General features: G+C 38.4%; 1 protein-coding gene across 2 annotated transcripts in view; it reads left to right on the forward strand.

The window, feature by feature from the left end:
- The window catches only part of CRADD (CASP2 and RIPK1 domain containing adaptor with death domain), a 246,484-nt gene extending 237,229 nt beyond the window's left edge, over positions 1 to 9,255 (forward strand). For both annotated transcript variants that reach the window (XM_031938971.1, XM_031938970.1), the window contains exon 3: positions 6,590 to 9,255. In XM_031938971.1, coding sequence (XP_031794831.1) covers positions 6,590 to 6,891 — 302 coding nt within the window. In that variant the 3' untranslated portion in view covers positions 6,892 to 9,255. The remainder of the gene's footprint in view (positions 1 to 6,589) is intronic.
- The last annotated feature ends 4,184 nt before the right edge of the window (positions 9,256 to 13,439 follow it).

The raw sequence follows: 13,439 nt of genomic DNA on the forward strand, positions 1-13,439 counted from the left end.
GGCACATTGAGTTGCTCAGGGTTACATAGCTAACAGATGAAGCAGGGTTCAAATCTTACATCTTCCTGACTGTGAGTCCTGCACTTTATTAATGATGCCAGACTTCCTGGCTATAGATTTTCTCTTTATCTTTAGAACTCTAGCCACTTATCTTTATGCCCATCTATATCTATCTACTTAGAAATGTTGTTCTTTCTATAAAAGCAATGTAGCAAAGTGTAGGGAGAGTGTAATAGAGTCAAGAAGACTTGGATTCAAATCCTGCCTTTGACAATGGCTTTGTGTTTTGGTAGAAAGAATTCCCCTTGCAGATGAAATCACCGAACCTGAACATATATGCACATTAATATAATACTATAATTATACTAGCCTTTAGGCACTTCATTACTTTTCAATTGACCAGGTAACTGGTCTTCCAGCCCCATCTTTTCCCAGGCTATTCTATCCTCCATCCTATTGCCATGACATTTCTTTTAAAAGCATGGGTCTGTGTCACCTTCCTGCTCAATGAGATTCTGTGCTCCCTATTATTTATGTATCACTTAGAAACTCCTTTGTTTTGGCATTTAGTCCTTTGCCCCTGAACCTTTCCTCCCCTTCAGGCCTTGTACAATGCTCCTCTGCATACATTTTGTATTCCAACTATAAGCACACATGCAGTGGTTCCAGCAGGATCCTTCTCTTCCTTTTCCTCTTCTTCTTCCTCCTCTTCCTTCTCTTCCTCTTCCTCCTCCTCCTCCTCCTCCTCCTCTCAGTTTTGGAACTTTGCACTATCTAGTTTCCAGCCTCAGTCTGAGCCTCCTCACCTATGCTTCTTACTTTCCTTGGCTCCTATAAAGACTCAGTTCAAAAGATATCAAAACCATCAATAATTATACATGACATAGTGAAGAAAAAGACCTCAAGACCAGCCAGAAAGACCTGGATTCAGGTCCCACCTCTGAGATAGATTGTGTGACCCTGGGCAAGGCACTTCATCTCAGCGCACTGTGCAGCTTTCTAAGACTAAACATTTCAGAGTAAGATAGCTTCCTCATCCAGGAGTTCCTTCTGCCAGTAATATACCTATATATGCACATAACATATGTATTTATATATGTAAACGTATGTTATATGTATTTGTATATAATAGAAGGATAAAAATAATGACATATAGTAGAAGGAAGAGATGATATACATATATAACGTGTCTGTATATATGTATGTTTATGTGTTTATATACATATATGTGTACACAAGTGCTGTTGTTCAACCATTTCATTAGTGTTCATTTCTTTGTACCTCCATTTGTGGTTTCCTTGGCAAAGAGACTAGTTTATTTCCTTCTCCTGTGGATTAAGAAATTATCATGTCTGTATACAATGTATACATATCTATTTATAAAGTATCTCTCCTCACATATACTACACACACACACACACACACACATATACATCATACTTGAAGATTCACTGTCCCCCTGTTAGACTTTAAGAGCTGTCAGAGCAGGCAGAGTGTGTTATTTCATTGCTGGATCCCCCATCACTAACTGGATCCCAGTGTGACAGACACATACCTGTTCAAATAAATCTGTTAAATTTGATACATGGTGGGGAGGGGAGGAGAGAAGCATTCATCCAGCTGAGAAAAGGAAAGAGGAAGCCCAGCTCATGCCCCCTTTGTAGATTAGTCTTTATCATATTTTACCGTAACAGGAAATTTCCTTCTTTTTATCATTCACTCAATCAATTCCCCAATCTTACTGCAGTTTCTTTAAGAACTATGTAAACTAAGACTACCTGCCCTTCATGAGAATAACAAGTCTAGACGAGGTGCAGAGGAGGCACAAATGAATGGATTCTTTTGCTTAGTTAAATTATCTAAATGAATATTTCAGTTTAATGACAGCCTGATGCAGCTGCATCAGAAGTGGGTAGATGGCAAGGAAATGCACAACCCGGTGACTTGTAAAAATCCACTTTAGAAGGGCTCTTACCCCTGCTGGAGATATTTGATATACAAAAAAATCCAGGTGGCTGCTCATTACTTTACAGGAAAAGAGATTCCAAGAGAATGGCTAAAAGCCATTTTTTAGATTTCCATTTTGGATCAAAAAGCAAAGAAAACCCCCTCACCAGACACCTAAGCCTCAGCCCATTCCCAGGACATGAGATGGTGGAAGGGAAAACTGTTTTTGTTGTTTGTCCTTTATTCTCAAAAAGGACCATGACATCAGGAGGTGATGCTATGACCTGCAAGTGAATTGGATTTGAGGAAGGGAGGGCTGTGTAAGGTCAACTGGGTTCAGTGGCAAGATATAGATCAGAATGAAGGGAGATAGCCCTGGATGCAGTGGAAGATCCTGGCCTTTTTAAGTTAAGGTTTTTCTTAGATTTCAAGGGAAACTGTAAGATCACAGAGGAATAATGAAGGTTGTTTTAAAGAAGAGAAAAGTCTCCTCTTTAGCCAACCACTTAATTCGATGTGATCCAACTAGCATTTGTTAATCACCTATTATTGTTAGGCTGGGATGCTAGTGCTAGGGCAGCAAGTGCTAGGGCAGCAAAGATAAAGATGAAAGAGTCTCCATCCTCAAGAAGTCTCCTACTAAAGGGGATGGCATGTGCACAGATAAGTAGACATACATACATATATATGTATATATACACATATACACAAATACATACACATGTTTATAACATGAAAAATAAATTTGAAGTTATTTTTTCTTTGTTGGTTGGGAAGAGACATCAACATCTGGGGAAGGAGAAGGGATCATTAGAAAAAGCCTGTTTTAGCAGTTGGTACTTGAGTTAAACCTGGAAAGGGACTAGTGATTCCAGAAGGAGGAAGTGAAATGGGAGAAAATTACAGATATGGATGATAGCCTTGCAAAGATGTGGAGGTGGGAGATTGCTATTTTTACAAACATCTATATAAATCTATATATTGCATGTAATATATAATGTAATGTAGGTAACATACTCAATATAAAAATACACATACATGCATATATGTATATATCAGGCATGAGTGACAGCCTTGCAAAAACATAGAGGCGGAAGATTGTATATACATGCAAACAAGTATATATAGATATATATGTACACATGTGTACCTATATACTTATGGTATATAATATATAATGCAGCATAGGTAATATAAACTCTATGCACATGTATATATGCACACATCTCAGACATGAGTGACAGTCTTACAAAGGCATGAATGTGGGAGATTCCATACACACATATACATGTATGTCAATTTGTTCACATACATACATATATATGTATATACATATATATACATATATATATATATAGATATATATCTCAAAGCCATAGTTTGCTGGTAAATGTTTAACAACTGTTTTTCAAAATTAAAAAGTCCCTCAACACATTTTAAAGTTTAATGTGTATCATTGACATTTCCTCTATCACTTTCATAAGTCTAGGCAATCAAGAAAACAATCTCTTAAGCCCCAATTTGCAAAGTTTGCTTCTTTCTGAGGTGCAGATGCTCACACTGAAAATTTAACAGCTCATCTGAGTTGCCTTATGCACACCACCATAAAGGAAAGAATCACACAAGCTAGTTTGGCTGAATTAAAGAGTGCATGAAGACAAGTCATTTGAAATCATTTCAGAAAGTGAATCAGAAGTCAGATTTGAAATCATCTAATGCTAAGCAGAGGATTTAGTATCTTTCTCTAAGAGCAATTGGGAGCCATGGAGGCTTCCTTGGTAGAAGAGTGACATGATTAGATCTGCTCTTTAGGAATATCATTCTGGTAGCTTTGTAGAAGGCGGATTGGAGAGGGAGAGAGGCTGGCAATTGGGAGACCAATTAGGAGGTTATTCCAATAGTTTAGGTAAGAAGTGATGAGGGCCCTGAACAAAGCAAGTCAGTAAGTACTTATTAAGCACCTAACTATATACCAGCTACTGTGTGAAATGCTGGAGAGAAAAGCATTTCTCTAAGTTAAAAAAAATAAAAACTTATACTCCTTGCTCTTAAGGAACTCACAGAATAATGGAGGAGATAACATGCAAACAACTATATGCAGCCAAGGTAGTGAGAGGATGATTTGGAGATAATCTGAGAAGACATTGGCATGAATGAAAGATCTGGAAAGAATTCTCCTAGAAGGTAGGATTTTAGCTAAGATTTGAAGAAAGCTGGGAGGGAAGGAAAAGAGAGAGACAGAGAGAGGGGGAGAGAGGGAAAAAGGAGGAAGGGAGTGGGGGAAAGAGATGAAGAGAGAGAGACAGAGACAAGGACACGGAAACAGGGACAGAGGAAGAGAGGAAGGAAAAGAGGGAGAGGAAAAGGGAAAGAGAGAGGGGAGAGGGAGAAGAAGGAGGGAGAGAGAACAAAATGAAAAACAGCAAGAAAGCTATTGTCACTGTATCATACATGAAGGGGAGGAAGGTATAAGAAGACTGAACAGATAGGAACTGTTCAGCTTATAAAGGACTTTGAAAGTCAACATAGGTTAGAGAGGAGAATGGATGTGAGACCATTTGTGGGATAGAATTGCTAAACTTGGAACCTGATAGGCTCTGAGACAGGGAGAGAAGATACTGGTCTATAGTCCAGAACAAGCTGTGCAGGAACTCACACCCTCACTTCCCACCACTTTCTCCTGTGCTGTAACTGGGCGTAGACCAGACTGTTCTCACCCAACCTGCTAATCCCATCATTTGCTATTTTGATGACTATCATAGTGATTTCCCAATGTGACCATGAGGGAAATCAGATTTAGCCAGACCTCTTAATTTCTCTGCCCCTCTGCCAGTGCCAGATTGTTCCCTGGAATTATTCTCCAGAACAGTAGGTTCTAATTAGTTTTTCCTATTGAAAGTATTTTTCTTTTATTTCCAGACATTCAGCTTGACAGTCAAAGACAGCAGTCCCGTTTGTGAAACTCCCTAGAATTTAGGGACTGAAAATTAATTTATCCAAAGGAGAGGCTGGTAGATATCTCAGCTAATTAGTTTGTTCAAGCATGGCACGCCATCCAGTTAAATAAGATTTATTATGGCAACTCATATTTATATGGGGCTGCCAGGTTTGCAAAGATACTCTTCAAGTCCCAATGCAAGATATTCCAAGTAACATTGCACCCATTGTACAGACAGGAAAACTGTGGTTCAGAGAGAGAAAGTGGCTTATCCAATTATCCAACTCCTAAGTATGTCAGAATCTAGATTTGGACCCAAGTGCCACACTCCAAATTCAGGGGCTAAGATAAGTGAGGAGTTAGTAAGAGAACAATATTCTGCTGCAAATGAATTCCAGCTTGGGATACTGAAAGAGCCACAGATGTGATCACTTGTCTATCACCCCTGATCACCTAGGAAGCAAGAACATTTATTCATCAGTCAACAAATATGTAGCATCCCAAAAATCTTTGTGCTGCCCTAAAACTTTTGAGACACCCTTTACAGCTAAGATCCGATATTAGTACAAGTAGTGAATCCTGTTAAATGATTGAATTATCCAGATTTGCCACTACAAAGTTCCTTTGGGCTAAAACTAATTACTCTGCTTTACATATAATTAAAAACGCAGATAACACATTCAAATAATACACCATTTGCTCACTGGTTCTGAGAGGGGAGGACTTAGTTACAGATGCTAAGTAGATACTAGGTGATTTGGAGTGGGGAGGAAATCTGGAAAGATAAGAAAAGGCTTCTTTTAAAAGTGGTCCTTGAACTGAACAGTGAGGGAAAGTAAGGATTCTCTGAGGTGGAGCTGAAGAAGACATGAGATATTTTGTGAAAAGTCCCAGACTAGAGAAGGAGAACTATAGAAGAGAACCAGTAAGATGGTTGGTGTGAAAAGAGCATACTGTGTGTGAATAAGAGAAATAGATAGTAAAACCTGAAAAGTAGGATGGGACCAGGCTTTAAAGAACTTTAAATACCCAACAGAAGAGTCTGTAGTTGACTCTGGAGGCCATAAGGAGTCATGGAGTTTCTTGAGTACAACAATGACATAGTCAACCTTGCAGTTTCGGAATAACACTTTGGCAGCTGAGTGGATGATGGATGAGAGCGGGGGAGGGGGGGGGAAGACTTGAATTAGGAGACTAATTAGTTTCTTGTTCACTTATTCTAATGATGTCAAACTCTCTGTGATGCCATTTGGGATTTTCTTGGCAAAGATACTGGAGTGGTTCACCCATTTCCTTTTCCAGCTCATTTTATAGATGAGAAAACTGAGACAAACAGGCTTTTCTGACTTGCCTAGGGTCACACAGGTAATAAATGTCTGAGGCCACATTTGAACTTAAGTCTTTCTGGGTCCAGGATCGGTTCTCTAGTTGCCCTGATGAATTAGTAATCTATCCCAATTCTTCAGGTGAGAGATGGAGAGGATCTGGACATAGATAATGGTTGTGTCAGTGGAGAGAAGGGGACAGATAGATAGGACAGATGGGGAAGAGACAGAAACCAAAAGATTTCTCAATAAATTGACAAATAATGTATCAATAAGTTGATGAGAATTGCATCGAGGTGGCTGGCTATCATGACTCTCAACGCCTATTGGGACACTTTTTCTTACTGACTCCTTTGTCCCTTTCCCTTTTCCATCTCAGGTGACCAGGCATCTCCGATTCCTTCCCACATTCTGAAGAGCTCACCCTCTGATCAGCAGATTAACCAGCTGGCCAGAAAGCTGGGCCCGGAGTGGGAGCCCATTGTGCTGTCCCTGGGCCTGTCCCAGAGGGACATCTACCGCTGCAAGGCCAACCACCCCTACAACGTGCAGTCGCAGATTGTCGAGGCCTTCGTCCAGTGGAGGCAGAAGAACGGGAGCCAGGCAACCATCCAGAGCTTACAGAAGGGTCTGGTGGCCGTGGACATAGACCCTTCTGTGCTCCAGCACATGTTAGAGTAAACGCCTTCATCACATTCTGAGTTCCCCAACAAATCCAATGTGCCAAGCCATTAGATTTTTCTGCAAGGCAGGTGTCTTACAGAGTTTTTTTCTTAATTATCTGTAGATGAAATGGAATGAGGTTTCAACCTGACAGCTTGTTCTTAAGGCCAAACTTCTTAATGTTGGGTCTTAGCTGTTTCTGAAATATTCCTAATTTTTTTTTAATTGCATGAGGAAATAATTGGTTTTTGACTTGAAAAATCACTGGGTTTTTTTTAATGTAATATTATTGCAACAAACATAAACTTTATATCTTAGACATACTTTTAAAATTGGCTGTGAATGAAACTGTTATCCTTTATAATCATAATATTATCATTAATAATTGTTACTTTCATCAATAAAAAAATGATTTGCTACTTCCAGAAGTCATTATTTTTTTTTTCTTCTCCTTAGACTGAATAGGTTAAGGATGCAAAATTCTCCTAGCTAATGAGACTTTAAAAGAGACTATATGATATAGGGGATAAAACAATGTCTTTGGAGTCAGGAGAACCCATTTCAAATCAAAATTCAATATACTGCCTCTGTGACCTTGGACAAATCACTGAAATCTATCATTTTCTCCAGGGAATTCTCCAAGAGTATAAATTGCAGAGGAGGTCTTACATTAGTAGAAAGAATTCTTGTACTGAAAAAAAAAAACAAAAAAAAATCATAGATCCAATAAAAAATAAAAACATTCTTTAAATATTTATTCAATCAACAAACATTTATTAGATGCCTACTATGTTTCAGCTAAGATGTCATACTAGAGATACAAAGGCAAAAATTCCACTGCCCACTCCCTCAAGGCGTTTACTTCCTGGAGGGAAAGGGAATGGAAGAATCATGTAGAAAGTGAGTAAAAACAAATGAGTGTGACAGTGAGTGGAGCCCTCACAAGTTCAAATTCAGCTTTATCTGCTTCCTAGCTGGATAACCCCGAAGTCATTTAACCTCTGCTGGTCTCAGTTACTTCATTTGTAAAAATTAATAATGATCATGTACTTCCCAAGGTTACTGTGAGGATTAAATGACACAATATTTGTAAAGTTTTTGCAAACCTCTATTAATGCTATTATAACACTGACATTGGCCCTGTTTTCTTACTGCAGAAAGAAGCCCAAGCATGGTCTCTGTATCACATTTCAGTGCATCTGGTTCTCTGCAAAGGCTCAGGTTCAGGATCAGGCTCTGGCAGCCACTCAATGATGCTATTCAAAGATTATTCAATTAAGTGCCCTATAAGTTGCTGCTAAGGCAGTGCAGGTGAGGAGCAGTCACTTCTTGAAATTCTAAACATTGAGCTTGGGCTTTGCGTGGGTAGAGCCAACCTCTGTCCTTCTTTTATTAATAGTTCCTGTCTAGTGTTTGGCCCATTTGCAAAGCATCTTCCCATCTATTATGGGAAGCCCTATGATGACCCAATAAGAATAGGGATGTCATCTCCATCTTACAGAAATTGAGGCTTAGGTGTAATGATTTATCCAAGATCATGTGGCTAGGGGATAGCAGAGCTGGACTCCATGTCTTTGGGCCCTTAATCCAGTGGGGCTTCTATTATACTATCAATCTTTCTCTCATATACTAATCAAATGTTAAAAATAGTGACTAGGATGAGTAGTGACTTCAATCAACTATTCCAAAGTGCATTTATTAGGTACTTGCTTTATGCTAGGAACAAATGCTAGATACCAAGACCAAACTTGAAGAATACCCACCCTCAAGGAACTCCCATTTAACTAAGTCTAAAGAAGGCTGAAAAAGGAGGGCCTGTGTTTGAATCTCATTTCTTACTAGGTTTAAACATGTGTTTTCATCAGGATTTGCTTGGGCCCAGTCTCCTCAGGAGAGGGAGAGAGAGAGGTTCCACTAACAATTAAGCATTATGTGTACCCTCTTAAAAATATCATTTCTGGCTCAAACAATAACTGAAATCATCCGAGGATAAATATTTATTCTCTGCCTTTAAATGATAAACATCCTAAGATCAGGAATGATCCTTCACCAGAGGAAAACAAATTGTAGAGTGTGTGTTCAGAAGAAGGGAACCTCTAATAGTATTTCTTCAAAAAGCTGAAATACTCTTAGAAAAAAAAATTTAATAAAAAGAAAACCACATCTAGGATGGTGATGAGCTTCTTTAGTTAAAAGTGATTATTTACAATGATAAGATTACTCACTTCCTCTCAGTTGTGTAGACTTTACCCCTCATCCATGATTAATCAATCAACTAATTAATCCATCTCATCAATTTGCTTGTAACCCTGTGCATCAAATCACAGCTTGTCCTCCTTCTACTGAATCTCAAATAAACTGTTCACATGCATTTAAAACCTCCATTTTTGTTTCTTTGATGTTTATTGTCTCTGATTTATGATGGAGATTTGTGTCCTTTTGTCTTCAGCTGTTGTATGCTCTGCCTGTGTGTGAAGGAAAATGGTAACAATGGTTTACATTTCTCTGGCAATTTATAATTTACAAAATATTTTCCCAGTGGGGTTGAAAGCATGCATTGGGAAAAATGCTAAACTTTGAGTTTTGAGATCTGAGTTCAAAACCTATTTCTATCATTTTCACTTAACTTCTCTGAGTTTCAGTTTCCTCATTTGTAAAATGGAGAGGGTATCCTCTGGGGGATCTTCCATGGGTCCTATGATACCTCTGTGTAAAGGTAGTATTAGTATTATTCCTATTTCATGGAGGAGGAAACAGAACTGAGAAATAAAATAACCCATCCTAATTAGGAAGAGTTGAAACTAAAGTTTGAATCTGGCTCTCTCATGATTCTGGGGCTAGTGCTTTCTTTCATTTTTTAATAGCTAGTATAGACCAAACCTGATCTAAGGCATTGATAGTTAATCACTCGAACTACAGATCTTCTTTACCCACCTTCTCTAGAAAAGATCATTTACAGTGAAGCATCAATGATCTGTCCATCAGAAATGGGAGACACCAAATTGCTTTAATTTGAAATGCCTTTTTATTTTATTTTTTAAATTTTATGTGATTTCATCAGTTTAGGAAGCTCCTAGAGAGGAATGCTGCCTACCCATGCAGGCTGGCACTCTTTCTGCAACATAGAGCCTGGGGCACTGAAAAATGAGGAGACTTCCCCAGTACATGTGGGTTAGGGGGAGTGCTTGGACCCAGTCCTTCCTGGGAGGCTGGCCCTCTAGCCACCAAGCCAAGTCACATTCCTGTCCAAGAAGAAAGACAGAATCATAGCTAGGCTTCCGAATTGTAACAAATGTTAACCATCATCTAATCTAACCCCGTCATTTTTCCAACGAGGAAATTGAATTCAGATAAATAACATGACTTGCCCAAAGTCATATGCCCTCTCTGTCATATGTGTTATAACGACAGACCTGGCATCTGAACCTGGGTCCTCCAGCTCCAAATCTCTGGCTCTTTCTTTCTGTGCTCATTCGTAGCCAAGATTCATAGACTGGAGGAAATGGTCATTTACAAAATTTGCATTGCTTTCCCCGCTGTTATGACCAGGTGCCATATAGCATCTGCTGCCTTCTTCACAAGGCTATTGGTTCAGCTCCTGCTGAAAGGCAGATACAATACATCATCTTCTGTCAGGAAAGATCAGCAGGCAGGTTGGCTCTGAGATAATCCTATTTTTCCTTGGTCATTCATTGTGGCTTTTGCCATAGTAAGATGCTAAAGGCCATTCATTGGTCTTGGGAAATGGTTAAACAAATTGTTATGGAATATTGAAGTTATAATTTTACAAGGCAATATTGAAAAGCTAGCATAAAATCAGCAATTCCCGATTTGAAGTAGATGCCCTGGTTTCAAATCTGTACATTGATGCTTTGTGTCCTTATTACCTTCCCCTATTGGGTTCTCCTTATCTACATTGAAAGTATTGAACTAGAATCTAAATTCCCTTCCAAGTTTAAATCCAACGGTTCTGTGATTAGTACATGAGAGCAATCTACACAAAATCCTGTGAGAGCTTTAAGAGGAGAGAGAGAAGGTATGGGTGGACAATTCAGGAAGGCTTCATCGAAGAGAATGCATTTGAACTGAATTTTGAAGGAAGGGAAACCTTTCAAGAAGAAGAGATGAAGAAGGGGGAGAGAGTCCTCTTGTGCATGGGGGACAATGTGTGGTGAAGACTTGGAAACTTAACAGGGCAGGATTTGGAAACAGGAAATAGTTTGGCTTATCAAATGGAGAGCAGACAAGACAAATATGAGATAAGGCTGGAAAAGTAACCTGGAGCTAGATTGTAAATCAGTTTACAAGGCAGATTTAGGCAGGGGAGATGCCTTAGTCAGATCAATACAAATAGAAGATTGCTCTTTAAAGAAATAACATACAGATGTCTTTGTAATACACAAATATAATAAAATAAACTATGAAATAATGAATAAAAATATAGAGAAGTATAGGAAGAACTATATGAACTAATGCAAAGTGAAATAATGAGCAAGGTAAACAATATACACAATGACTATAACAATAAAAAATCAAACTTAAACAGTGCTTAAAATGGTAATACTCAAACATAACCTTGGAGGAAAAATATAAGGATGTCCACTTTACTTCTTTTTTTGCAGTGGTGAATGACCATGGACATGAAATTACACATATCCTGTCAGATTTGACTGATATATTGTATAGTTTTGCCCTAATACTTTTTCCTTCCTTAATTTTATTTTTGTCATAAGGGATGACTTTCTGGGTGGGAAGAAAATAAAAGATGTCAACAATTTTTTTAAAATTACAAGTAATCTAAAGGATAATGACATAAGTAAATGGCAGATTATTATCTTCCATGATTCATGGACAAAAGGGGACATAGAAGATTTCCTTGAGAACATATCTGACCTGAAAATAATAATTACAATAACAATTAACATTTGTGTAACACCTTAAAGTTTGCAATTATCAAATTTGATTTTCACATCCTGTTGTTTACAGCTGAAACCAAGAGGAGTTTAGTCACTTGCCTGGGATCACAGAGATAGTAAATGACTAAGGAGAGATTAGAACTCAAGTCTCTGGTGCCAAGTGCAGCACACATACAAAAACTGGCGTGGACTGCTGAGATTTTGTGAGCCAAGACTGATAGATGGGCAGGCTCTATGCTGACAGGATATCTGTGAAACAGTCAGAGAAATTCACACAGCCACTTCAGGAAAAGATGAATAAGAAGTCACTCAGATAAATCATGATCTCTGCCACTGAAGGGAGGACTCAATTCTGCAGACACAACCAGGTATCACAGTGTTATTGCTTATCATTTTAAAAATTTAATTCTAAAGGCTGCTTGTTTGCAGCTTTGAATGATAAACAGGACCCTGGAGAACTGAAAAGAGTGTCATACTTATCAGCATTTACTGTTCCTTCTGAAAAATGTCCTTGAGAAACCCAGTTCAGGAAACCAATTAAACAATGTTTGTTAAAATTCAGGCAAAATATTTAGCAATTTGAAAACTGTTCTTAATCTAAGAGATGAGCTATCAGGAGCAGGTTTTGATTTATTTAGAAAACAACCAATTGAAATTCTGAATTGACCTCTCTGTAATACTCATTTGCTTCCATTTTAATCTCTTCTGTCTCCAGCAATTGCCTTTTTTAGTGTCAAATAACAGCATTAATGGAAAGTGCTTAGTAAGAATAACAAATGAGGGGGATGTGATCAAATAATTACTGGGCTTTATTTTGGAAGCACATAACCTTCCATCTGCTCATACACAGAGGATAGAAGCAATTGCAGCAAACATTTCACCTTTGTAGATGTCTGAGATGGATTGAGCAGATATCTCTTTCATAGGGATAAGCCTCCATGTGCCTAGAAAGAATTAGCTTGGCCAGTTAGAGAGTAAAACTGGAAACCACAAGCTTAAAGCTGGACTACTGCAATGGGACTTTCTATCTCTTGGCTATGGATGGTTGTGACTGGGATCACTGTGAGATGGGCTAGTAAAAGATTCTTTAAATATGCTGCAAAAAGGGAGGTGCCAAGTTATCTACAGAGAGAGCTGTCCTTCAAGTTAGGAAGACTTGGGTTCAAGTTCTATTCATCCTCACTAAAAGGTCAAAGTGGTAAGAATAGGGAATGGACCCATGATTTCATTGATAGGGAACTCCTAGAAGATGAAATTTTGTCTATCAAATGCAGGCTAAAATCACCTCTTCTGCATCTGCCCAAAAAACTGAGAAAGAAAACAAAATGCAAGCAAACAATAACAGAAAGAGTGAGAATGCTATGTGTAGTCCAAACTCAGCTCCCACGGTCCTCTCTCTGGGTGAGATGGCTCTCTTCATCTCTGAACAAGTGGAACTGGCTTGAATCATCTCACTGTTGAAAAGAGCCATGAACATTAGAGTTGATCATTGTATAGTCTTGTTGTTGCTGTGTATAATGATCTCCTGGTTCTGCTCATTTCTCTCAGTATTAGTTCATGTAAATCTCTCCAGGTCTCTATGAAATCATCCTGTTGGTCATTTCTTACAGAACAGTAATATTCCATAATATTCATATACCACAATTTTTT

Source organism: Sarcophilus harrisii, chromosome 5 (assembly GCF_902635505.1).
Source record: "Sarcophilus harrisii chromosome 5, mSarHar1.11, whole genome shotgun sequence".
In the NCBI taxonomy this organism is placed as follows: domain Eukaryota; kingdom Metazoa; phylum Chordata; class Mammalia; order Dasyuromorphia; family Dasyuridae; genus Sarcophilus; species Sarcophilus harrisii.